At 54.9% G+C, this 22,019-nt stretch overlaps 6 protein-coding genes across 6 annotated transcripts; 2 read left to right on the forward strand and 4 right to left on the reverse strand.

The window, feature by feature from the left end:
* Positions 1 to 1,067: 1,067 nt before the first annotated feature.
* Positions 1,068 to 3,508, reverse strand: SETTUDRAFT_162344 (uncharacterized protein). Its single transcript, XM_008022639.1, has 5 exons — positions 3,401 to 3,508; positions 2,432 to 2,781; positions 2,294 to 2,378; positions 1,391 to 2,243; positions 1,068 to 1,323 (listed from the first exon to the last, which is right to left on the reverse strand). The coding sequence occupies exons 1-5, from the start codon at positions 3,486 to 3,488 to the stop codon at positions 1,254 to 1,256; spliced, it is 1,446 nt and encodes a 481-aa protein (XP_008020830.1). The 5' UTR covers positions 3,489 to 3,508; the 3' UTR covers positions 1,068 to 1,253.
* A 2,867-nt stretch (positions 3,509 to 6,375) lies between these two features.
* Positions 6,376 to 9,248, reverse strand: SETTUDRAFT_113726 (uncharacterized protein). The gene is made up of 3 exons (XM_008022640.1): positions 9,071 to 9,248; positions 6,885 to 8,985; positions 6,376 to 6,828 (listed from the first exon to the last, which is right to left on the reverse strand). Exons 1-3 carry the CDS (start codon positions 9,197 to 9,199, stop codon positions 6,491 to 6,493), a joined length of 2,568 nt encoding a protein of 855 aa, XP_008020831.1. The 5' UTR covers positions 9,200 to 9,248; the 3' UTR covers positions 6,376 to 6,490.
* An 806-nt stretch (positions 9,249 to 10,054) lies between these two features.
* SETTUDRAFT_152796 (uncharacterized protein) lies at positions 10,055 to 12,193 on the reverse strand (the record flags this gene model as incomplete). Its single annotated transcript, XM_008022641.1, has 2 exons — positions 10,055 to 11,498; positions 11,553 to 12,193. The coding sequence occupies 2 exons, from the start codon at positions 12,191 to 12,193 to the stop codon at positions 10,055 to 10,057; spliced, it is 2,085 nt and encodes a 694-aa protein (XP_008020832.1).
* Positions 12,194 to 12,893: 700 nt separating this feature from the next.
* On the reverse strand, positions 12,894 to 16,662 carry SETTUDRAFT_113733 (uncharacterized protein; the record flags this gene model as incomplete). The annotated part of the gene is made up of 3 exons (XM_008022642.1): positions 12,894 to 15,746; positions 15,804 to 16,023; positions 16,075 to 16,662. 3 exons carry the CDS (start codon positions 16,660 to 16,662, stop codon positions 13,243 to 13,245), a joined length of 3,312 nt encoding a protein of 1,103 aa, XP_008020833.1. The 3' UTR covers positions 12,894 to 13,242.
* A 392-nt stretch (positions 16,663 to 17,054) lies between these two features.
* SETTUDRAFT_162348 (uncharacterized protein) lies at positions 17,055 to 17,600 on the forward strand. Its single transcript, XM_008022643.1, has one exon. The coding sequence runs from the start codon at positions 17,104 to 17,106 to the stop codon at positions 17,368 to 17,370; it is 267 nt and encodes an 88-aa protein (XP_008020834.1). The 5' UTR covers positions 17,055 to 17,103; the 3' UTR covers positions 17,371 to 17,600.
* Positions 17,601 to 17,848: 248 nt separating this feature from the next.
* SETTUDRAFT_162349 (uncharacterized protein) lies at positions 17,849 to 20,717 on the forward strand. Its single transcript, XM_008022644.1, has 10 exons — positions 17,849 to 17,995; positions 18,060 to 18,155; positions 18,222 to 18,298; positions 18,353 to 18,409; positions 18,533 to 18,714; positions 18,764 to 18,802; positions 18,853 to 19,166; positions 19,217 to 19,341; positions 19,399 to 19,788; positions 19,847 to 20,717. The coding sequence occupies exons 1-10, from the start codon at positions 17,965 to 17,967 to the stop codon at positions 20,549 to 20,551; spliced, it is 2,016 nt and encodes a 671-aa protein (XP_008020835.1). The 5' UTR covers positions 17,849 to 17,964; the 3' UTR covers positions 20,552 to 20,717.
* Positions 20,718 to 22,019: the final 1,302 nt, after the last annotated feature.

Genomic DNA, 22,019 nt, shown 5'->3' on the forward strand with positions numbered 1-22,019 from the left:
ACTCGTCCAGTACATCTAAGAGCCCATCCAGTACATCCAAGAACTCAAGCCGCGCATCCGACCCATGCCGAGACACCTTTGTAACCAAATGCACCGCACCGCAACAACACGAACACGACTCTACGCCGGAAGACGACGAATGCGAAAGCGAAGACGAAGACGACAAAAACGACAAAGACTACCACGACGACGGACACGGCAACCAAGACGAAAACAACATTAGCCCGCGCATAACCCGGAGCAGAAAACATACTCCGTCTTCCACGACAAGCCGCCCCCGCCACCAGCCCGTTGTCTCGCACAGCAAAGCGTCGTCGTCGCCGTCGCCGTCGCCGTCGCCGCTAGAAACCAGTGCCGTCCGGTCGAGGGATAACAGAGCTCCGTCGCCTGAGGCTAATCTAGTCCGCTTGAGGAAGAACAACGACGATGCTGCGGAATCGTTTGCATCGCTGTCTCTCTCGAAGGGGAGACGGAAATCCTGAGTTCGGGGGGGGAGGGAGTTTCGCGGTCGCAGAACGTGGAGGATTCGCTGCAAACTTGGTACATGCAGTAAGTAAGTAAATTAAGTAAGTAAATTGAAATTGCAAAGGCAAGCTGTATGACGCTGGGAGGTGTTCCGTCTGTCATGCTTGGAACCATGTTTTACTTGAATGCGTGTTTGTTTTCTTTATTCTCGACCTTGTATTTTTTTGAGAACTTCGTATCCATAGTTTTCTTTTTCCCTTTTTTTTTTTCATTGCTCAGCCTGTTTTTTTTTCAGAGTAAATGATGAGAGGTTTCTTCCTTCTTTGGTAGGATGTTGTGTGTATATTAGGTATGAATGCATTTGATTTTTGGGTACCGTATCATTGTCAAATGATTCATCAGATATAAAGTGGGTATCATAGCGCACGTCCACGATCCAACATCTTGAAGTAAAACTCGCCAATGTTTACAGACAAAAACAGCTTGCTAATTAATATCAATAAAAAGCCCAGTAACACTCGTATACACCAGTACATCATCACCAGAACACATCAGATAACTAGCACATATCCAAACAAAGCATAAAATGCATACATCTGGTAGTTAATATAATATATGTATTCATATTCTCATTTAGGCAGGCTACTCTAGTTCTACTACGCGCACGGCTCACCTCCCCCAGTCGGGCAAAAACCCGAGGCTACACACGGCGACGATTGTTCGAAACAAGGCGTTTTGCCAGCCTATTGTACTCTGTGGCTAGACACAGGTTAAAAAAGCGGGTTTTGTTACATGGGGGCACCGGTGCCACGGGGCCTGTGCGAAACGGCGCGGTGCTTCTGCGGCTGCTCCTTGTACCTATTGACGGCGTGTTAGCATGATAATTATTACAATCTAGTCGGCGTGTGGGCGAAAAATAACGTACTTGACAACAATTCTCTCAATGGCATCGAGACCCTTTTCGAGGACATCCATTCTCGGGCCGTAACTTAGTCGGACAAAATGGTGACAGGGCGAGTCGAACAGGTCCCTACGTCTGCTGGGGTTCAAGTCGAAAAAGATGCCTGGGACGACAATGACCTTTTCTTCCAGACAGGCCTGGAAGAAGTTGAGACCGTCGTTTATTCCTTCGGGCAGGTTGGACAGGTCGAGCCAGAGGTAAAAGGTCGAGTTTGGCATGTAGGGGAACTTGAAGCCGATTTCCTGCAGACGGCCAATGACGTAGTCGCGCTTGGTGCGGAAGTGCATTTGCAGAGCGCGCATCTCGTTGCGGACGCGTGGGGGAGACATCATTTCCACGGCGGCTTCTTGGAAGGGCACATTGCAGCCTCCGTCGAGGTAGGAACCGCATGAGCCAATGGCTTGGATAAACTCCTTGGGGCCAATGACCCAGGCTACACGCCATCCAGGAAGACGGAATCGCTTGGTGAGACCGTCAATGATGAGCACATCGTCCTCGTCCACGTCCTCGACGTTGTCGGCGGCCGAGATGACGGTGCCGTCGCAGTTTGTGGTGTAGTTGTATCCGCAGTAGAACTCGTCCATGATCAAAGTCGCGCGGTCTCGGCAGATGTTCTGGATCTGGGCGAGTTCGGGGTTGGTGACCATCTGGCCGGTTGGGTTACGGGGGTTTGATGTGAGAATGACAGAGGTACCGCGGGCAATTTCCTCTGCAATCTTGTCGGGCGACATGTGGTACTGGTCTGCTTCGCCTAGCGGAACGGGGATGGCGGCGATGTTTCGGAAAAGCGACAACATTTCGTTGTATGCGGTGTAGTCTGTACATATCAGCCTCCATCGCAATTATGTTAGAGGGGCCAAAAAGTACCGGGAATGAAGAAGCCCAAGTAGCAGTTGCCCAGCACAGCAGCGATACGGATCAAACCAGCACGTCCACCAGGAACAATGCAGACCTGCACGCAGTCAGCAAATAGAGGCCAGACGGAATCCCGCTGTATTGACCCACGTTCTCCCATGTGTACTGGCTCTTGCGCCACTTGCGGTGGTGTTCATTGTAGAGTGTCGCGACAGCCTCTCTCAGCGGCCTGATACCGGCGGTTGGGCCGTATTCTCTGCCATGAGCACTGATATCCACCTCTCTCGGCCTCTCAAAGCAGCCCTCGATGCTATCGTCGACCTCGGGGGCACCCTGACCCAAATTGGCCCATTCCTCTGGGTGCTCGAGGAAACCGTGTTTGTATGCTTGCTCCGACGTCCAGACGACACCGGTGGAAGCGCGCGTCGCGTCAAGACCAGCGTGTGGCTTGTGTCCTTCGTGTGACTGGCGGAATTGGCGATGGATCGAGGAGCCCAATTCTATGGCGCGTCAGCAGTCGTCGCATGCATGCGCGAACCGTTTCCAGGAATCAGAATGCAGAAATGGAAAGAAAAAAGCGAGACCTGATTCGTGTCTTCCGTGAGGCATGATTGCTGATCGCAGTCGTAGTGAGGGGCAAATGTTCGGAGAGAGAAAAAAAAAGAACCCTCCCAAGAAAGAGAAGGAAACCCGACTAAAAGGGTACAAACAGCATACAGCTGGAAAACGACAGGGACAATAAGACGACCTCGTGTACTAGAGAAGAAACAAGGATCGGAAAAGCCACATGCACCCCCCAGATGATAGACATTTAGCCTCTACCCGTTTCTCGTAATGGAGCAGAGAGGGCCCCGATTTTCCAGAGCCTCTTGCAGCAGGCCAGCTCCACCGACACGGACAATTGCATGGTAAGCCTGCATCCGAAGCTTGGTACCGGGGCGGCCAATGGATCTAAAAGGAAAAGAAAGACACAAAAGAATGACGTAGAAACAACCATGCAAAAACGCGGCTCGTGTGTGTGTGTGTCTCACCCTCGCGGGGGTGGTAGTGGTAGTGGAGGTGGGGGTGCAGGGCAACTCGCCTAAACGCCAAAACGGGGAGAGGGAGAGGAATACGTACCACTCTCGGTGGGGTCCTTTGAACTTGAGAAGCGGCGGTGGGAAAAGGCGCCCTTGAGGTGGCTGACCTTGTCTGCCGAGAAAGACATGGTGGGTGATTTTAATCGATGGGGGGGAGAATGAAGGATGGGGAGGAAGGATGGAAAGGATGGGGCAACCAAGCTTTCTGCTCTAGGCTCGATGGAGGGGCACGCAGACGCAGGTGGAGACGGCCGGGCGAGATAGGTGTAAAGACGGAGAAAGAGGACAGGACCCTGGGTAACTAAATATTCGCCACGGCGAGCACGGGGTCCGAGCAGCTGGAGAAAGAAGGAGTCTAGTTTTCTTTTCTTTTTTTCTTTCCCTGGGACAGGTGTGTGTGGGTAAAGTGGGTGTAGGTAGGTAGGTAGGTAGGTAGGGTCGGGGCAAGCCCAAAGGGAAAAGCAGCCAGCAAGGACAACTGTCAAAGCCAAGGGAAAAGAAAGTTGGAGAGAAAGAGAAGAACGAGCAGCACCTCAGCTACCATTGTCGGGCCTTTATAACTCGCCGTCGCATGCAGCGGGCGTGCGCCGCCTGCCTGTGGTGCTCCGTCGAATGCTGGCTTACCCACTCCACACACACATGCAACCCAAACATTCGCAGCCCAGCCTACAAGGCCTCCGTCTTTTTTTTCATTACTTGCTTTGAGCGACTTTGCCCGCTTGCTGCTAGACTTTTGATGGTGCGAACGCCCACCCACCCCCCTCCCCTTCCCGTGTGCCCACCTCCGACAGCTCTCCAACCCCTCCCCCTCCTCTCTCTCCGTGCCAAACGCTGCGTAGTACGTACATAACTTAGCTTCCCACACCCCCCCCTACATGCCGCTGTTACTTGTTACCAATCCACTGACCGCCCAAACTAACCAACCAACCAACCAACCAACCTAGCGTCCCATATATCGACTGGGCCCTTGTCCCAGTCCAGTCCCAGTCCAGTTCCTCAGCCACCCGGGGATAATCTATCTACAATGGACACTGGCTAGATCCTCTTTGGGAGCGGACAAGGTCCAGTTGCCAACGCTGGCCACAAGTTAGCCATAGCTACGTGGACCCGGATGGTGGTGGTGGTGGTGGTGGCAGCAGTGGTGGCACCCGGCATCCCTACCCGCTCTGCCTTAACTTAGACCTGTCACTTGAACTCTCTCTCTAATAATATCAATTGCATCACAGGGGGGGAGGGGGAGGGGGGACACGAGCAAAGGGAGAAAAAAAACGCCCGAGTGTCTCACATGGGAGGTGTGCGTGTGCCATTCATGATCAAGACATTGTAGGGACCCTCTCTTTTCTCGCCATGCCCATGTCCAGCCCAACGGCTGCATCTTACTACATACGCTGGCCGCGTCTCACCGCTCTCGTAGCAGTCTGTCGAGGAAGAATAATCCGTACATATGTATCTATCATGTACAGTCCCCGTATTGACGATGCAGAAGGCAAAAGCAGTTGCCACGATGAACCCGCATATCGATGCGCACAGCCCTCCAAACCAGCACTCGCATGCTGCAATGCATCGCTGGCGTTGGCGTTGGCGTTGGCGTTGGAGGGGCGCGGGTGAGGCATGGCGGCGTGCCACATTCTCGCCATGCAAACCACGCAAGCCACCATGTCACTGCGGCGCAACATGCTGCATTTCACCTTCAACATGTGCCCCTGTCACCCACCATACTTGTATCATGCCCTCCTCCACCCCCCATTTTTCTTGCTTGGAACCCGTTTGAACACGCACGCGCTGTCGCTCTGTCGCTCTCTGTGTGCCCTTCCCTACCCATCCGTATTCTGCCGTCGATCACACCCCCCCGATTGCTACCTAACATGACCTGGGCGCCCAAGAAGAGGCAATTTGCAATCCCGATAATGCCTCACTCACTGAATTATACTTTCTTTTTTCTGGGTCTGGACTATGCTTCTTTTTCTTATACCATGTCGCTTCTCCCCGACTTGACAGTTTTTTTTTCCTTTTCCCTCACGAACACGAACGCGCAAGCAACGGTACTTACAGGTACATGGATATGTACTCGCCCCGGGTGGTCGTTGATAGCGCGAGTGCGTGTGTGTGTTTGCATGGGGGGGGGTGTTTTTTTTGGGGGGGGGGGATGCGAGGGTGGGCGAATATAGGGGATTTGAGAGAAATATAGTATAGTATGGAGGTATGTCTTGATAATTTGCTTACTTACTTGGTCACTTGGAGAATGGATGGGTGGATGCGAGGAGGCTGTTTGCTGGGTTGGTTGGGTGTCTATAAGCATGACTCTGTCTGTCGATCTTTGTGTGTGTGTGTGTGTGTGTCCATAGCTTGTTATGGGGGTTCTCACAAGTATGTAAGTATACATGTATTATTCGAACCACGCGCGCTTCTCGTCTTCTTGGACGTTGCGATAAGCCTTTCGCCGAGAAAAGTCGACTCGCTGCGATGCGATGTGACGCGAACGAGGCCACCAGCTATCATCGATTCATGTTCCCTCCCACTTCCTTCCTCTCTCTCTTTTCTCTCTCTCCGTCCGCGGCGCGGAGCAAAAAAAAAAGAGAGAGAGAGACATAAAACATGACACACGGCCGATCAAAAAAGATGTCGCTCCCCCCTGTATATCCCACCCCATGCGCGACACAAACGCTTTCGTACTCGCTTGTTCGCGCTGCTTAGGCATAGGTACGTATGTATTACTGGATCCTCTCTCTCTTTCCGATACAAGCCTTTGTCGGAGCCAAGCCATGAAACATGTGCATGCATCGCACAGCCCCCCAGTCATCGCGACTTGAAGGGCTAACTGTCATGATTCCAGCCTCTTTTTTTTTCTTGCTTTTTTTTGCTGCCCTTGAACCCCCCTGAGCCGCAAATCCGATTTGCTCCGGGTACAACAAAAAAAATCACGCAAATGGGCAAAAGTTAATTTGGCATGACGACTTGTGTTGCAAATACTTGGGCTTGATCACAACATAGATAGCATGCATGACTTCATAGATACAATCTTTCATAGTCCTACATGCACACGCCTATACATACGCATTATTTGACAAAGGGAAACAATAAACACCATTGAAAAAACAAGGCGCCACCGCAACAAGATAACAAGGACAACCTACTCTACAGGATCCTCCTCCAGCAACACCTTGAAGCTAAACGGCTCAAACGGCACACCATCACCGATAAAGTGCTTGCTCATGGCTTCGACCCAGTGCAGACGCAGAGAGTGCAACATGGCACTCGTGCCCTCCATGACACACAACACAGCAACCGTGAGTGCGAACCAGAAGTAGAAGACAAAGACCATGACAAAGGCACCAGCAACGCCCGTAAAGGCAAACGCATTCTTCATCGTCATCTCCCACAGCACAATCGAGAGACGCTGATGGGCGAGCGACAAGGCCCAAAGACGCAGATACGAAGCCGTGTGGGAAACGCAGTTGAGACAGAATTCTGTTGATAATCGTCAGTACATGGTTGCTTCGACGCAATTCCTCCTTCACACTTACCAATCGTGTGAATGACCTGGTGGATCATGACTTCACTAAATTCAAACTCTTCGTGCTCCTCGCCGTGACCAATGTCTTGTGTAATCATGGCAATGCCATCCTCGTCATCTCCAAAACTCTCACGGCCACCATTGAGAGGGCGCCCGTCTTCCTCGTCGTCGTCATCCAGAGCGCTGACACGAGTGCTCTCACCAATGCCACGGTATCCCAGTGCGCGCGCCTTGTTGTGCTCATAGCGAAGGTAGAACGGCTTCAAGAACAGCAGGATAGGGACGCACGCAAGAGCCATGAGCAGGAGGATGACCTGGATCGTAGCCTGGCCAGGGTAGAGCGGCTTGGTACCAGCCTCAAGCGTGCCGGGGCTCAGGAACATGTAGATCAGCATGTTCAGCAGACTGGGTGGGCTCTCGCCGCGCGCGTTCCAGTCAATGCACCACTTGTACACAATGGTAAACGCGAGATAACCAAAGATGGACTGGAAAAAGATCATGCCAGGCACAAAGTTGCCCCAGATGTCAATCTTGGTCTTGAAGTAGCGCGCGTTGACCAGCGACCACATGAGCGAGAAGGTCATATGGCACCAACCGAGCAGGATACTGAGCTTCATCTTGTAGCTGTTCGAGAACAACAGGTCGTTCTCCGTATCGTGCCAGCGGTAATCCAGACCAAACGGATACGTGTAGCCCTCAACACGGGTAGCTGTCGGGCCCTTGCCGTTGTTGTCCCATACCCACATCGACTTGAACCAGGGCAGACCAAGAGAGAAAGCGTCGCAGTAGAGGAGACCCGTGTAGATGGAGAAAAGACCCATCATGAAAACAATGTAACGACCGTAGAACATCATCGAAAAGAGCTCGTCCAGCTTGCTGCGCTCAAGTCGCTTTTCAAAGTGAATCATGGCGCAGGCTGCCAGAAGAAGAATAACACCGTGTCCAGCATCACCAAACATGACGGCGAACATGAATGGGAACGTGACAATGGCGGGCAGAGCAGGGTTGACTTCGCGGTACTTGATAGTTCCGTACGCGTCGATGATGGTCTGGAAGCCAATCGTGAACCTGTTTGACTTGAAGTACGTGGGTGGTGTCTTGGACGTCTTGATCTGGTTCACAATGGTTGGTACAGAGAGACCAGCGCGCTCGTTGACATCGGACAAGGTCGACTTGATCAAGCCGAGCGAGTTGGTGGGTGCCCAGGCCTCGGCAATGAGCGTCTTGCGCTGATGATCGTATGAGAACTTGTTCAGTGTCTCATACGTAGCCTTCTCTTTCTTGATAACAACCATCCATGCGGCGAGGTTGCGTCCAATCGCAGTCAACTCTGCGTCCAGCGTAGACTTGGTGTTCTTCAAGACGCTGGCCAGGTCGCTCAAGCGCGTGTTGACCTCGCGGATCTGATCGCGACGGAGCTCGCTGTTCTCGTCGACGCTGTACAGATCGGCACCCAGCGATTCCGAGATCTTGCGAATCTTCGCGATAATTTCCTTGCCGTGGGCAAAGATGATGAAGACGTTCTTGCTTGTCTCCTCATTGTTCTCGGGGTTGATGATGGGCTCGGGGATTTCCGACTGGTTCATGTACAGGTTACCGCGAAGGGTACGCCACAGGATGCGCTCAAAGGCGGCGATGCGTTCGCGAGGGATGACACCGGCAACGAAGCCAATGTTCATGACGGTGAAGGAGCGCTCAGCACCCGCATCGCCGTGTCCATTCTGCTCAACATCCTGGAGTAGTGGCGCATCGTCTCCATCGACAGAATGCCTAATTTCCTCGGTCTGGCCGCGCGCCCTGTCGAAGAAGCCGCCCGCCTCTCTCAGCACCCAGCGCCACTCGGTAAGCTCCACCTCGCGTTTCTTCAGCGTCTCGTAACTCTCATTCAGCGATGAGATTCTCTGTTCCAAGCTCTGGCTCTTGTCTGCGAGTTCATCAATCTCCGAAGCAGAGGGCGCCGTGAAGGGGTTGTTGAAGTCGTAGATGGAGCGCATCGGAATGCTCGACTTCTCCATCTGGCTGCGAAAGTATCGGAGCTGTCGCTCTACGTTGTCGAGGCGGCGGATCTCCTGGGTGAAGGTGCGTTGGAAGGCTGTCGTCTCCGAGTTGAGCTGTCACCTCTTGTCAGCTCCATGTTCCATCGCATCCATCCAGAAGCTGTGCTGGAAGCTGCACAACACGTCGACCCATACTCACATCTCTGAAATCCATGACCCCAAGCTCTCCAAGGGCCGAGACAACCTCGTGGCCAATCTCGTTGGCGATGTAAAGCTGGGTCAGGGACATGTCCGCGGAGCGGAACATGGTGTCCTTGGGGGGCGCCATGATGGCGGCTCGAGAGACAAGACTTGGACGGTGGCGTGCTTGTCTCGGGGGGTGATGGGGGCGGACGCGATATGCGAGATGGTGGTTGATGGAGAGCTGCCTCGAACGCCTGCGATGATGCGGCGAACCAGGTCCTTAGCGCCATGCAGCACGCCAAGCCTCACTATTGATGTCACTTGCTTTTGGCGACCGTGCAGCTCACGTGTTTCACCCCCAGTGGACCACCATCACAGAGCCGCGACACATTTCAGGTTTTGCTTGGAGAGCCGGTATTGATTATCGAGATAGATCATACTCAAAAGCCAAGCCCACACGGATGTGTGCCTGCTGCATCCCCCCCACACTAGAACACAACGCTGGATACCATCATCATTCAAGAACCGACAAGCCAGTACTCAAAGCACGCTGATACTCGAATGATGAGGAACTAATACAAGGCCAGATTAGGTCAATGTACAAGTACTCGAAAGGAATGAAAGCCAACCATACGAGCCAAAACACAAAACACACGACACAGAACACCATGCATACACAAACCAATCATTCCCTGTGAGTGAAAGAGTTGAGCTGAAGAAAAAGGGGCGAAAAAGAAAAGAGCAAAAGGGAGAACGACCAGATCCTGCCTCCCGCAAAGTTTGATATTGAATTTTTAAAGTCGCTCTCCGTCGTCAAGATTGAATAACCAAGATGCGCTGTGGAAACATGCTTCGTCGAGAAAAATATCAGGTATCGTAATCAAAAACCAGGTACGCCATGCTCAAGCTGCAAAGAAGGATAGTGGATAGTGGTGAGCAACACGTAAAATGCAAGACGATTGGCCCTCGGTAGATGCAGTGGCAAGACACGGTTTGCCATTTATTGCTGAGGATAGTAGCCGGCTGGCTGCATCTGCTGTGGGTAATAGTAGGCTCCATCTGGCCCTGGTGTCATCATACCACCCATGCCCGGAACAGCATAGTTTGGCTGAGCGTAGTTCTCCGCCGGTGGAGCTGCATACAGTTGCGTAGAGTCTACGTAGTATGTCATGCCATTCGATTCATAGGCGACCATATTGGGTTGACCGGCAGGAGCTGGAGGAGCAGCGACAGGAGGAGCAGTAACCGGCATGACATAGCCTGGTTGCTGTGCGCCAGGAACAAACATGGGCACCATACCGGCGGGTGCCATGTACTGGGGCTGAGCGCCGTTTTGTGGATAATAGTAGCCTTGTGGCACAAAGGCTTGGGGTTGAAAGCCGGGCTGCGCATACGGCTGGAAAGCTGGCGCGTGGATGGCCCGTTCGGGGATATTGTTGAGGGGAGTTCCGGTAGATACCTGGCTGGGATAAGATGCGTGACGTCCATGTTGATAGAATGACTGGTCAGAAGCAGGAGCAGTTGCACTGCTAATGTGCGCAGGTACCTGTTGATGGAAGGGTTGCTGTTCTTGTTGCTGGGGAGGGTTGAAACTAAGAGATGCCGGTGACTCGATACCAGCAACAGACACAGTCTTCTGCGGACGCGGCTGGTGCATGGGAAGCTGGCCCTGCCAATTCTCGCGGAAAGTCGGCTTCTGCGGGAGTGGGTAAGGCGGCTGCACGGTACCGTTTGTAGGCGATATGACGGACGATCCATTGGGCACTCTAGGACCACCAGGCGGGAGACGTACCACAGGGCGGTTGGGGTCGACAAAGCCTCCGTTGCGTGACATGATGGAGCCAGCGGGAGAGACTAGGTTTTCGCGGCCTATCTCGCGTGCAATTGACGACCGTCTGCTCATGGCTACGCTCGGTGAATAGACGCTGCCTCCGTATGCGCTCGTCCGCCTGCTGGAGAAGCCTCCGCCAAACGAGCCAAATCGGCCACGTCCCCGACCGAAGCCCTGCTGGTTGGGCCGCAGCGCACGCGGAATGAAGATGAAGGAGCGCTCAACCGTGGGGAAGATGTAGCGCGGGGGCGCGGGAGGCAGCGATATGCGGACTGGCTTGTCGCGGCGGAGCGGCGGTCTGTGGTTCGGGAGACGAGTGTGCTGCTTGATGGGAACGTTTTGGAATTGGATGGGGCTCTTCATGTTTGGCAAGAATACCCGGACCATGGCATTGTGCGTGTGTACTGTTGTTGAGAAATTGCGGGCTTGTGCGGGCTTCTGGCTGGACCCCGGAGGTACCCGTGATGCAAAGGCGGAGGCATTGGATGGATGGTGCTGTTGAGAGGCGGCCGATGGCTGCTCGGGCTGATGCTGCGAGCCCGGTGCGTTGACCGTCTCGTGGAGATCGTGCTGCCATGGCGAGTCGGTAGCCTCGGGAGGCTGCGGTCTCATGCTAGGGCGGGTGTCAGCAGCATGCCGGATCTTGTTTCTCTGCGCTTCGACGTACTTGGCTGGCGAAAAGGGCCCTCCGATGGGGGCACCCCGCCCTCTTCCGCGGCCAGCGGGTCTGAAACCATTCTGGCCGGGTGCGTGACGCTGGTCGTGCATGAAGAAGGCCCCGCGGTTAGGGATGAAGGCGGGATCAGAGTCGCGTTTCTTCTTGTATTCCTCGTGTTCCCGCCGCCGGCGCTCCGCCAGCGTCTCTGTCCGCGAGGAGGGCGCGCCAACTGCTGGTGCGGCGTCTCCAGCTGCCGCACCAGTGTCGAAATCAACCACGTCGGCCTCTTTTCCATCGGGGGCAATCTTGAGGCCGTTCACCATCATTTCCGTGTCCTTGAGGGAGGCGAAGGCGGCATCGGAGCGGGCAATGGGGGGCGAGGGCTGCCTTTGGGGAGCATGCTGCCGGGGCTTTGCATCCCGCGGGCCGCTCTGCTTGCGCTTTGTCTTGCCCTGGGTGAGCGAGGGAGCACTGTCGACCTCGCTAAGGTCGCTGTTGTCTGCATCGGCGTCCTCGTCCACGTCGCTGAGCACCGATGCATCGTCGCTCTGGGAGTCGTCGGCCAGCGTTGCCACCGACTGGCTCTCATCCTCGTCGTCGGTCCGCCGGCGACGCGCAATGTTGGTCGTCCTCTTGCGGGCGGGAGCCATGATTGCGGGGTCTGGGGGGAAAGCGGCGGAGGTCTGGGTCGAGGGCGCGATAGAGTCGGCGTGGGGGTGGTCCTGGGATCGGCTCGTGAACGGCGAGGGCGATGACTCGGCTGCGATGGGCGTCCGCAAAGAAGAGGCCGGCAGCGTGAAAAGCGCCGAGGATGCGGGTCCGGGAGGTGCAGCGATTGCGGGTGTGATGGAGCAGGACTGCGTGTTTGGCGGAAGGGCTGGGCTGGGTTGATTCGGTGGGTGATGTCTGACGCCGCCCAAGAAAATACCTATGACGGAGCTTGCCGTGCGGGAACGACTGGTCGCGGAGCCGGTTGATGCGCGCTACTACGACTCCACACCAACAACACGACGACGACGACGACGACGTCTCAGCCAAGGGGCGGGTGCGGAGAGGATGCGTGTGCCAGCAACAACACCAGCGGCGGCGGCAGCCTGAGCGCTTTACCTGCCTCCTCGTCGGCCGTGTCATGGCAAAGCCTTGGCGCCGCCGTTGCTTTTGCTCTCTGGCTGCGTTTGTTTGGCCGCCAGCTAGGCTGCGAACCGCCCTAGACTGCCCATCTAGTGGCAACCGGTCAGGTCGTAGGGCAGAGCTTCTGCCTCTCCATGTTTCATCACAGCGGCAATCGCAAACAAGGGCCACGGAACAAACTCTCTTGGAACGCGCAAACATTTGCAATACGGGCTGCCTATACACTGGGCCTGCTGCCTGGCCCCCGTCCATATCTCTCGTCCATAGCCGTGTCCGTCCAGCGCCGCTCAAATGCTATCCTATTAATGCTGTGACAAACGCCGTTAAATGCCTCGAGCCCTACACAAGGGCGCCGCTCCATCGCCCGGGGTATGCATGCAGATGCTCGAATCATGACCAAAGGAAAAGAAACATGACAAAATGAAGGGAATGCTCTTATTATACAAGCCCACCCGTCTCTCTGCAGAAACTAGAGCAATTTCCGAGAGACAAAATCCGTTCAGCAACCAGTGTTGAAGATGCAGTGGGCATTACCGGGAAACGTACAATACCGCGTCCGAAAGGAAAATCATTGGTTGGTGTCGTGGATATAAGTGCAGTTATCGCCCTTGTTGCATTGGCCCTTGAGGTAGAACTTGCATGCGAGTACCTTATGTGGCTTGTGGTCTCCTCGATTCTTGGGCCGCTTCCCTTGGTTGCGGTCATTGTTGCCGTTGCTTTCGTCGCGCTGCCGCTTGGTACCAGCATTGGCCTGCTGGCTGTACGCGGGCTGCGTCTGACTTTGGTACGTTGCCGCATCCGGCATCGCCTGAGACCAGGCAGCAGCATCGGGCTGTTGGGGCTGAGTGGGAAATGCAAATGGAAATGGAGGAAATCCAGTCGGTAGTGGAGGCGGTGGTGGAAGCGCACCCCCGGTCGCTGCCTGCATGTTGGCGATTAGGGCAGCAATGTCAAGAGACATAGCGGGTTGTTGCGGTGCGTTCTGCATCGGGAAAGAAACAGGTGCAGGAGCCTGCGGAGGCTGGCTATTACTGAGAGAGTTGAGAAGATTTTGAAGTCCCGTCGTACCCAATGGAGGAGCCGCCGAGGCGGGAGGTGGTGGTGTGTATGTCGTCTCAACGGGAGCTGCTGGCGCCGGTGCGGCTGGAGTTGAGTTGGTAGCCGATAGTTGCTTAATAATGTTCTCCAATTGACTGAGGTCAGGAACACCAGTGGGCGCTGGCTGTTGCGGGCACTTCCTCAGCACCGTGTCAGGGGGTGGTCCAAAGTTGATGACGGTGGCAGTAGACATGTCCTCCTGTGCTTGCTCCATGGGCTCCTTTGGAGACGGCGGGATGTCTTCGCTGTTGGAATAATAGACCATCAGTGTAGCATTCTCACGCAGCATGTTGGCTTCCTTCTCAGGGCAAGACGGCTGCATCAGGCCACCTCCAAAAGGCATGTAGTTTCGCTGGCGTTCCTCGGGATGTACAACGCTAAAGTCGACTTCAGATGGTGGCAACCAAGATCTCTGTTCGCCCTCCCATTCCTCGTCATCGTCATCGAGATCCAGCTCTTTGTGCTGCTTGAACATGCGTCCCTCTCCGCCAAGGTCGCCAGCATCCCGGACAAGGTGGTCTTCTTTGCGGTCCATCTCTTCGTCGTCGGCCTCGTGGTCGAAGAACTTGATTTCGACCAGTGATGTGTCGGGCCGCCAGGCTACACGCAGGTGTCTTCGGGATTCCTTGCGCAGCCGCTTGGCCTTTTCTTCTTCGGTTTCCGCTGGCATGGGCTTCTCCGACTTTACAGGCGCCGCTTCTTGCTCCTTGGGCTTCTGGAGTGAGGCCATGGTCTGGGCAAACGAAAAAGAGGGCTTTGCTGCCGGTGTGGCCACCACTTTCTTTTCCTTTGCCCCTGGCACAGCCCCTTTGGACGCTGCAGCCCCCTTTGCTCCCGCTGCCGTGGCTGATGCCGGCGCTGTCTTTTTGCTGGCCGCATTGAGCGAGGCAAAAATACCAGAGGGCTTGTTGGTGACTTGGCTGACGCGCGTCTTGACGGGTGCTGGTGCTGATGTCGTCTTGTCGCCAGGTCGCTTCTGTATGGTCGCAGCAGCAGGAGCTACTGCCGACTTTGAACCCGGTGCTGCTGTAGAGTTCTTGGGTGCCGAGGTGACAGCATCAGGTGCCTTTGCCTTCTTCACCGAATTGGCCTCATTTGTCGGGCGGCTTGCAGCGTCCGAGGCTGGTCGCTTGACGCCCTTGCTGTCTGCGGATTCGGTCTTTGGCGGAGGACTTGCTTTGGCCTTTTTGGAATTGGCGGCAGCGCTGTCCATCACTTGCTGAATAAAAGTCTTGTGCTTTTCATTTGCATGCTTCTTCATGGAAGCAAGGGCTTTGATAAGCTTAGTCTCTTCGAGGAGCTCAGAAGTCAGTGTACCGCATCGCGAGAGAACCTCGTAGATGACTGCGGACAAGGGCCCATCGTAATCTTTACTATGGAATCGGTTCGCCAGAAACTGGTAGCACAGATACAGGAAAGGCTTGATCTGCCCCAACTGGTAAAGAACATCAGGGTGTGCTGACTGCAGTGCCGCCTCAAGAGCAGACTTGAGCAAGTCGCGCTGGCTCGTCACACGACTCTTGAGTACCGGCAGCTCACCTGTCTTCTTCTGTTCCTCGGCTTCCGATACAGCTTTGCTGTCGGCTCGCCACCGTTTTTGAATGGTATTCAGCACCTCCCAGACCTCACGCATACTGAGCTTGATCTTCTCGGAGCTCGGGGATGATGTGGACGGATGCCACGTAGCCTTGACCACGTCGTAGCGGACAGCCGCGTCTGGATCCTCGGGCCGTATGGCGGGGATCGGCATCTCCTCTTCTTCTTCATCCGAAGAGTCCGTCTCGTACTCGGATGAATCTGTGGAGCTCCCACTGTCGCTAACTTCCCTCTTTGACTCTGCGGGCTTCTTGATCGACTTGAGGGCTTTGGACTGCGACTTGGAAGCCAGCTGCGTGGCGCGAAGCTTCTTGCTGTCTGCTCCCGCCTTCTTCAGATCCTTGAGCGAGTTTCGAGCCACATAGACTGGGAGTGCAGCTATACACACGTCAGATTCCATTTCTTGTAAAATCATGTTCAAATGTTGAGGCTTACTTCTATTGGTTGTCAAATGAAAGGGTTCATTGCCCAGAGTCACGAATTTATTCAGTGGAGTAGAATTAGTAGCTTTTGCCAACGCAGCCTGATCAATTACATAGAGACCACCTGACTTCCTTCCCTTTGGAATTTCCAAGTCAGGGATGGGCACTGGCTTTACAAACGATGCAGGTGCAGCACGCTGCGGAGTAAAAGTCTCTGCTGTGGGTTTGGGCAGCTGTACCGTGTCAGTTGGCATGACATGGTCTGTGTCACGGGATGAGCTTACTTGGTAGGAGGTGGCAGTGGGTCGAGCCTGCTGGAGCGAGCTGACATCGTGCTGGAGGGCTTGCGGTGTCACGGTGCTGGCATGGCTCTGGGGAGTCAGCGTGCGCATTGGCATCTGGTAGGGCGATTGTTGCTGCTGGCGGATGGCATTGGGGTCCATTCCCAGGGATGGATCAACGTTGGACGGCTGGGCGTAGTTGGCCAGCGAGCCTTGCTGACTGAACTGGCCATACTGGTAGGGCGATTCTGTGCGGAGGCCGTGGTTCTGTGCCGCATACGACTGGTTCATGGCGCCAAAGGATTGGTGTTGTTGGTGATGTGGCTGCTGCTGTTGCTGTTGCTGTTGCTGTTGCTGTTGCTGTTGCTGTTGCTGTTGCTGCTGCTGCTGCTGCTGCTGCTGTGCAAATGCACCGGGATGCCAGGTCTGGCCGTGTGCAGCAGGGGCCAGGGCGGCATGTTGGTGAATCTGGGAGTTCCATGTCGGTGTGCCATAGCGATCGACCGACGAGAAGAGGTGCTGGTACGAGGGGTCGGCGTAGACCTGGCCTTGAATGGGGACCTGGTCGGCAGGCACGTGATTCGACGCCATCGTGCAGCGTGTCGAGGGAGGGAGGGGGTGTTCTTGGCTAGCAGAGTGTCAGCTGTCAGGAGCAGGGTTGTGATTGGCTGGCGACGCACAAGTGTCTGGGCCGGGCCAAAGAGGACTAATTAGGCGACGCTGCAGAGGCACTAGGCGCTAACAAGACTGGCGCAGAGTCACGAGCGTGAATAGGCTGCCGATTCGGGGAAACGTGAAGCGGAAAAAAAAAGGTCGATAAAACACCGGTTTGGGCGGTAGCGTGGTGGTGCGGAGAGTCGGAGGGCCTGGCCTGGCGTGCAGCTGCTGCTGCTGCGTGCTGCTTGCTTGCTTGCCTGCTTGCTTGCTGCTGCTACTGTTGCGTGCAGCCTTGCCGTGCCTGGGGGGCGAGCGTGGCGGGCAGATTGCTTGATGCTTGCTTGAGGCTTGATGATGATGATGACGATGATGATGATGAGCAACCGTGTCCCCCAGTCCCCCAGTCCACGATGCCGCGGTCTGCGGTCTGCGGTCTGCGGTCTTTTTTTGGCTTTTATGGAGACGCGGCACTTTGGCCTCGCGAATTATGCGATGGATGGGGAGCACACTGCCGAGGCGTCACTGGACGCTTTTGCGCGCGCGCAGCCAAAGCACAACACACGCGCCACTGTCCTGCTGCCAGCGAGGCCGACGAGAGCGCCACCCCGCCCAGCAGATCGGCCAGCGGCCCTGTCTTGCTGAGATGCGAAGCCTGTCGAGTCCGCAGACGGACCTGGATTAGTAGCAGGAGCTGGAAAACGATGATGGTCACTCTGCCCTCCGCAACCCACGCCTTTCCCGACAAACGCCGCTGCCAGCCTGAGCGCACACTTCCCCCAAAGCAAGGACTCGAAAGGAGAATCTAGCCTCAGAATCAGATGCCCTTATTAGGTGGGCGAGAGTTCACTGAGAAGTAGCATGAGTGTCAAGAGCGAAGAAGGGTGGTTTGGTCGAGTGGGCGAGGTGAGAGTTGAGGAGCGACGGAGCGCGGCGAAGGGGCGAGCTCGTTTTGAAAGCCTGCCCGCTCGCCAAGTAGCGCGCCGCGCTAGTCCCAGGCGGGGCAGCCAGCCTGGAGCCTGCCGTGGCTGCATCATCCACACACTCGCCGAGCAGCCAGCAGCAGCAGGAGGAGGAGCACCACCACCACCACGACGCGTCGCCGTCTTCTCGCCTCTGCCTGTTTGCCTGCTGCCCGCCCAATTGCCCCCGTCGCCGGCCTCTGCACCCACCCCGCCCCCGCCGCATGCTGCAAACCTGACCGCCGGGCGGGTGCCACGACACACATCCACATCCACCATGGCCATCTCACTGCGGGACCGACAGATAGGTGCGGCCGGCCCCTCTGCTCTGCTCTGCTCTGCGCGCGCCCCCGACTGACCTGCGCCCTCCAGCTTCAATCAAGCGCCTGCTCAACCTCAACCCCCCCGTCGACGCCGATGCCGCCCAAGACGACTCCAGCGAGGTCACGAACCCCGAAATAGCATGGCGTAAGTCGCGCCGCCCCCATGTCTGTATACTCGACCGAACCCGTGCTCAGACTGCCGTGTAAACAGGTGTCCTGGTCTACGACGATGCCGCCAAGGCAGTCGTGAGCTCTGTTCTGCGCGTCAACGACCTGCGCGCCGCTGGGGTATGGCCAGGCTCTCCCACAGGCTATTAAGACAGCATACTGAAAGCCGTACAGGTCACTGTGCATTTGAATCTCAAATCGCGGCGCAGTCCTATCCCGGCGCCTGGAATTGTAAGCAACTGCTTCTGTGCAAACAACAACCCGGATCTTGTTTGTAGTTGACTGGGATAAATATGCACCAGCATTTCAAACATACGGTTGCTCTACGACGCACGTACTGACCACATACCCCAGTACCTTATGGCCCCCACGGCTGAGAACCTATCCCTCGTTACCAAAGACCTGGGCGAGGGCTTGTATACGCCTGCATACGTCAACTTCCTCTCAAGCGTTCCCCGCCAACTGCTCGAATCATGGGGCGCCGAACTGGCGACCATGCCTGACGCTGCTAGCAACCTGGCCCAGATTTACGATCAGTATGCCATGTTTGGAAACCGCGTTCCACCGACGCTAACTTTGGCCAAGATACTTGAACTTTGTGACGTTGGGCCATGATCAGTTCAGGTACTATCATATCTATCGGGAGCATGCTGGCTCTGCTGACTCTGCCGCAGTCTTAACATTGACCAGTCATATTACCGCCTAAACTCTTCGCGCACAGAAGATGCAGAGCTCGACGCGCACATGGACCGCATCGTCTCGGGTCTGTTTTCCGTCGTGGTGACCATGGCAGTCGTCCCGATTATAAGAGCTCCCAGAGGCGGCGCGGCCGAAGTTATTGCTGCGAAGCTCGACCGAAAGTTGCGGGACCACGTACTCAACAACAAGGAAAGCCTCTTTGCATCATCCACAGCTTCTCGTCCATTGCTCGTCATTATAGACAGGAACGCCGATCTCAACCCAATGCTCAGTCACAGCTGGATATATCGTACGCTAGACACGTCCGTCTGACAACGGCATCGAGCTGACAACGTGCAGAAAGCCTCGTGTATGACGTTTGCAAATTTCACTTGAACAAGATCGAAGTGACTGTTCCAAACGACAAGAACAAGCCAGAGAGCGGCACCAAGAAGCAGTCGTACGATTTGGCTGCAACGGATTACGTAAGTAGTCATACGGCTTGTGTATGAAGAACCGACTAACCACGCTCTTCAACACAGTTCTGGAACCGCAATGCCTCGCAGCCGTTCCCAAATGTCGCTGAGGAAGTGACGAATGAGTGGACAAAATACTCAGAAGATGCAGATGCGCTCACCAAGAAGACGGGATCATCGTCACTGGATGATCTCTCAGGGGAAAGCAATCAGTTCGCAGCACATCTCAAGGGTGCGCTGACTCTGCTCCCCGAACTTAGAGAGCGAAAAGCAACCATTGAAGCCCACATGTCCATCCTCGAAGCCATCATGGAGGGAATCAAGCAACGTAAACTTGACGAGTTCTTCCAGTTGGAGGAAGAGATTGACAAGCAAACCAAATCGTCCATGATGGAGGTCCTCAAAGACCCAGCAAAGGGTCAGGATCCAATGGACAAGTTTAGGTTTTTCTTGCAGGTACGGTGGACACCTACAGAGGAGTTGGAATGTCGCGCTAACATGGAGCCAAATTTAGTGGTATCTGACGACTGAACAAGAAGTGTCGCGCGCTGAGTTGGAAGGTTTCGATAATGCTCTCAAAGCCGCCGGCGTAGACACAACGCCGCTTGCATACATCAAGACAGTGCGGCAAATCACTCAGATGAGCATGCTCTCGTCTTCGGCCCCTGCACAACCCGCGCAGGCGTCTTCGCAACTATTTGGCGGCTTCACAAGTCTCTCGTCGAGGGTAACGGACCGATTCAAAGAAGCCGGCTTGGGTGCAAACTTTGAAGGTGTACTTGCGGGGATCAAATCATATCTGCCTGCCAATCAAGATCTTACCATTACCAAGATTACGGAATCTCTCATGGATCCCCAAAACGCCACGTCGAGCGCGCTTAACAAGACTGAAAACTACCTTTACTTTGATCCCCGGTCAGCTAATGCTCGTGGAACCGTGCCTCCGGCAAGTCAATCACGAAACCAGCAAAGCAGTGTTGGACGCGGCATCGACGCGACATTTGGACAGAGGCGGCAAGGCTTTTCGGAAGCCATTGTGTTTCCCGTTGGCGGGGGTAGTATGGATGAAGAGACCAACATCCAGGCGTGGGCCAAGCGGACGAGTGCTGCAGCTGGGACAGGTCCGAAACGACGGATCGTATACGGCAGTACGAAGCTGTACTCGGCCAGGGCGTTCATTGAAGAGGAGCTAATCCCACTCGGGAAAGAAAGTATCTAATCAATTTCCTTTTGTGGGAATTACAGAAACGGAGCATTGTGTCTGATAGACGTCTCAATATAGCATGGGCTGTAGATATTAACAGATGCCGTTGTCGCATGCGCTCCGAGTCCCCGGGTGTGTTACGTGTTGATGATTGCTTTCTTCTTTCTCTTGCGTGGCTTACTCCTTCCCCCCTCCCCTCAAATCGATCCGCATCATGCCGTCAACCCTGCCTTATCTGTTTCATCGCCACGTGCACCTCCATGATGTTGCGAATCCGAGAATGAGGGAAAGCGCTCAACAACAATCTTTGCACACGTAATCATCAAAGCCTCGCCCTCGCATCCACGGCGTCTCAGATGCTCGTATTCTTTTGCCCAGATATACGCATATCTCTCTGTCTGTCTGTCTCTGTCCGTGTCTCTACATCTTATGACGCCTTTCCTACAACCCAGTCCCAGTCCCAGTCGAGGCCCAAGAGCCCCCAAGACACCTTTTTTTTCTTACTGACACTGACTGACACTGACACCACCGGCCGACCGCACTTATGCAATGCACGATGGCGCGCGCGTAAGTAGCCCCCCCCCGTCGTCGTCGGCGCCGCCCCGCCTCTCCCCATTGTGTGCATGCGTGCGAGCATATCAATCAACATACATGCCGAGAAAGTTTGATCGACAGCAGCGATTCTGCTCCACTACCAGCATTACGCACCAACCTCTTTGCTGTATTCCTTTCTTTCTTTTTCTTATTCCCGCCTTATCTTGATGAATTATTTCTCCCCCCCCCTCTTCCTTCAAACCCAGATTTGAGGCGAGGCGTGGGGTGGGGGGTGGGGGAGGGGAGGCGCAGAGGACCCGCAACCCGCCACAACCCCCTGCGTGTTTTACATGGGGGGGAACACCAGAAGCCAGAAGCTAGAAAGGAAGGGGGAAAGAAAATGAAAAGGAATGAAAAAAGGAAGGAAGGAAGAGGATCCTGGGACGGAGACTCCGAAGGAAGGAAGGGGGGGGGGTGGTATGGGTGGTATGGGTGTGGTGCTGGAAAGAGAGAGAGAGGGCGAAAGAAAAAGCAAATATGACAAATAAACCCTTGGCCCCGGCTGCGACTGGGCTCTTGTGTGTATGTAGCGTAGACCTGTGGGGTTTCCGATAGAGTGGCATGGGGGCTGTGTTTCAGATGGTTTGCGTGGTGTAAGTATGTGCATGTTGGATGTTGTTGTTGTTGTCAATGTTTTTTTTCATTTTTTGCAAGAGAGAGAGAGAGGAGGGCGAGACATGGAGAGAGAGAGAGAGAGTAAAAGGTGAAGGGTAAAGGGAGAGAATAGTGGTTCGCGATACCATGTGTAGACGGAGTGTGTAGATGCAGGTGTGTGTGTGTGTACTATACACCTAGAGAGAGCCATGCCAGATTCTCACATTCGCATATCCATGACTCGAAAAAGGCCTACCATACGCTTGTGTATCTGCCGGAGAGCGGCATCTACGTA

The sequence above is a fragment of the Exserohilum turcica genome, assembly GCF_000359705.1.
Source record: "Exserohilum turcica Et28A unplaced genomic scaffold SETTUscaffold_1, whole genome shotgun sequence".
Lineage (NCBI taxonomy): Eukaryota > Fungi > Ascomycota > Dothideomycetes > Pleosporales > Pleosporaceae > Exserohilum > Exserohilum turcicum.

Coding starts and splice junctions, on each gene's coding strand:
- SETTUDRAFT_162349 (XM_008022644.1), top strand. CDS start 17,965: ATGGCCATCTCACTGCGGGACCGACAGATAG. Junction 17,996..18,059: donor ACTGCGGGACCGACAGATAG/GTGCGGCCGGCC, acceptor TGCGCCCTCCAG/CTTCAATCAAGCGCCTGCTC. Junction 18,156..18,221: donor GAACCCCGAAATAGCATGGC/GTAAGTCGCGCC, acceptor CCGTGTAAACAG/GTGTCCTGGTCTACGACGAT.
- SETTUDRAFT_162344 (XM_008022639.1), bottom strand. CDS start 3,488: ATGTCTTTCTCGGCAGACAAGGTCAGCCACCTCAAGGGCGCCTTTTCC. Junction 2,782..3,400: donor AAAGGACCCCACCGAGAGTG/GTACGTATTCCT, acceptor GACGCGCCATAG/AATTGGGCTCCTCGATCCAT. Junction 1,324..1,390: donor ATTGAGAGAATTGTTGTCAA/GTACGTTATTTT, acceptor CGCCGTCAATAG/GTACAAGGAGCAGCCGCAGA.
- SETTUDRAFT_113726 (XM_008022640.1), bottom strand. CDS start 9,199: ATGGCGCCCCCCAAGGACACCATGTTCCGCTCCGCGGACATGTCCCTG. Junction 8,986..9,070: donor GGGTCATGGATTTCAGAGAT/GTGAGTATGGGT, acceptor AAGAGGTGACAG/CTCAACTCGGAGACGACAGC. Junction 6,829..6,884: donor CCAGGTCATTCACACGATTG/GTAAGTGTGAAG, acceptor GATTATCAACAG/AATTCTGTCTCAACTGCGTT.
- SETTUDRAFT_162348 (XM_008022643.1), top strand. CDS start 17,104: ATGAGCAACCGTGTCCCCCAGTCCCCCAGTCCACGATGCCGCGGTCTG.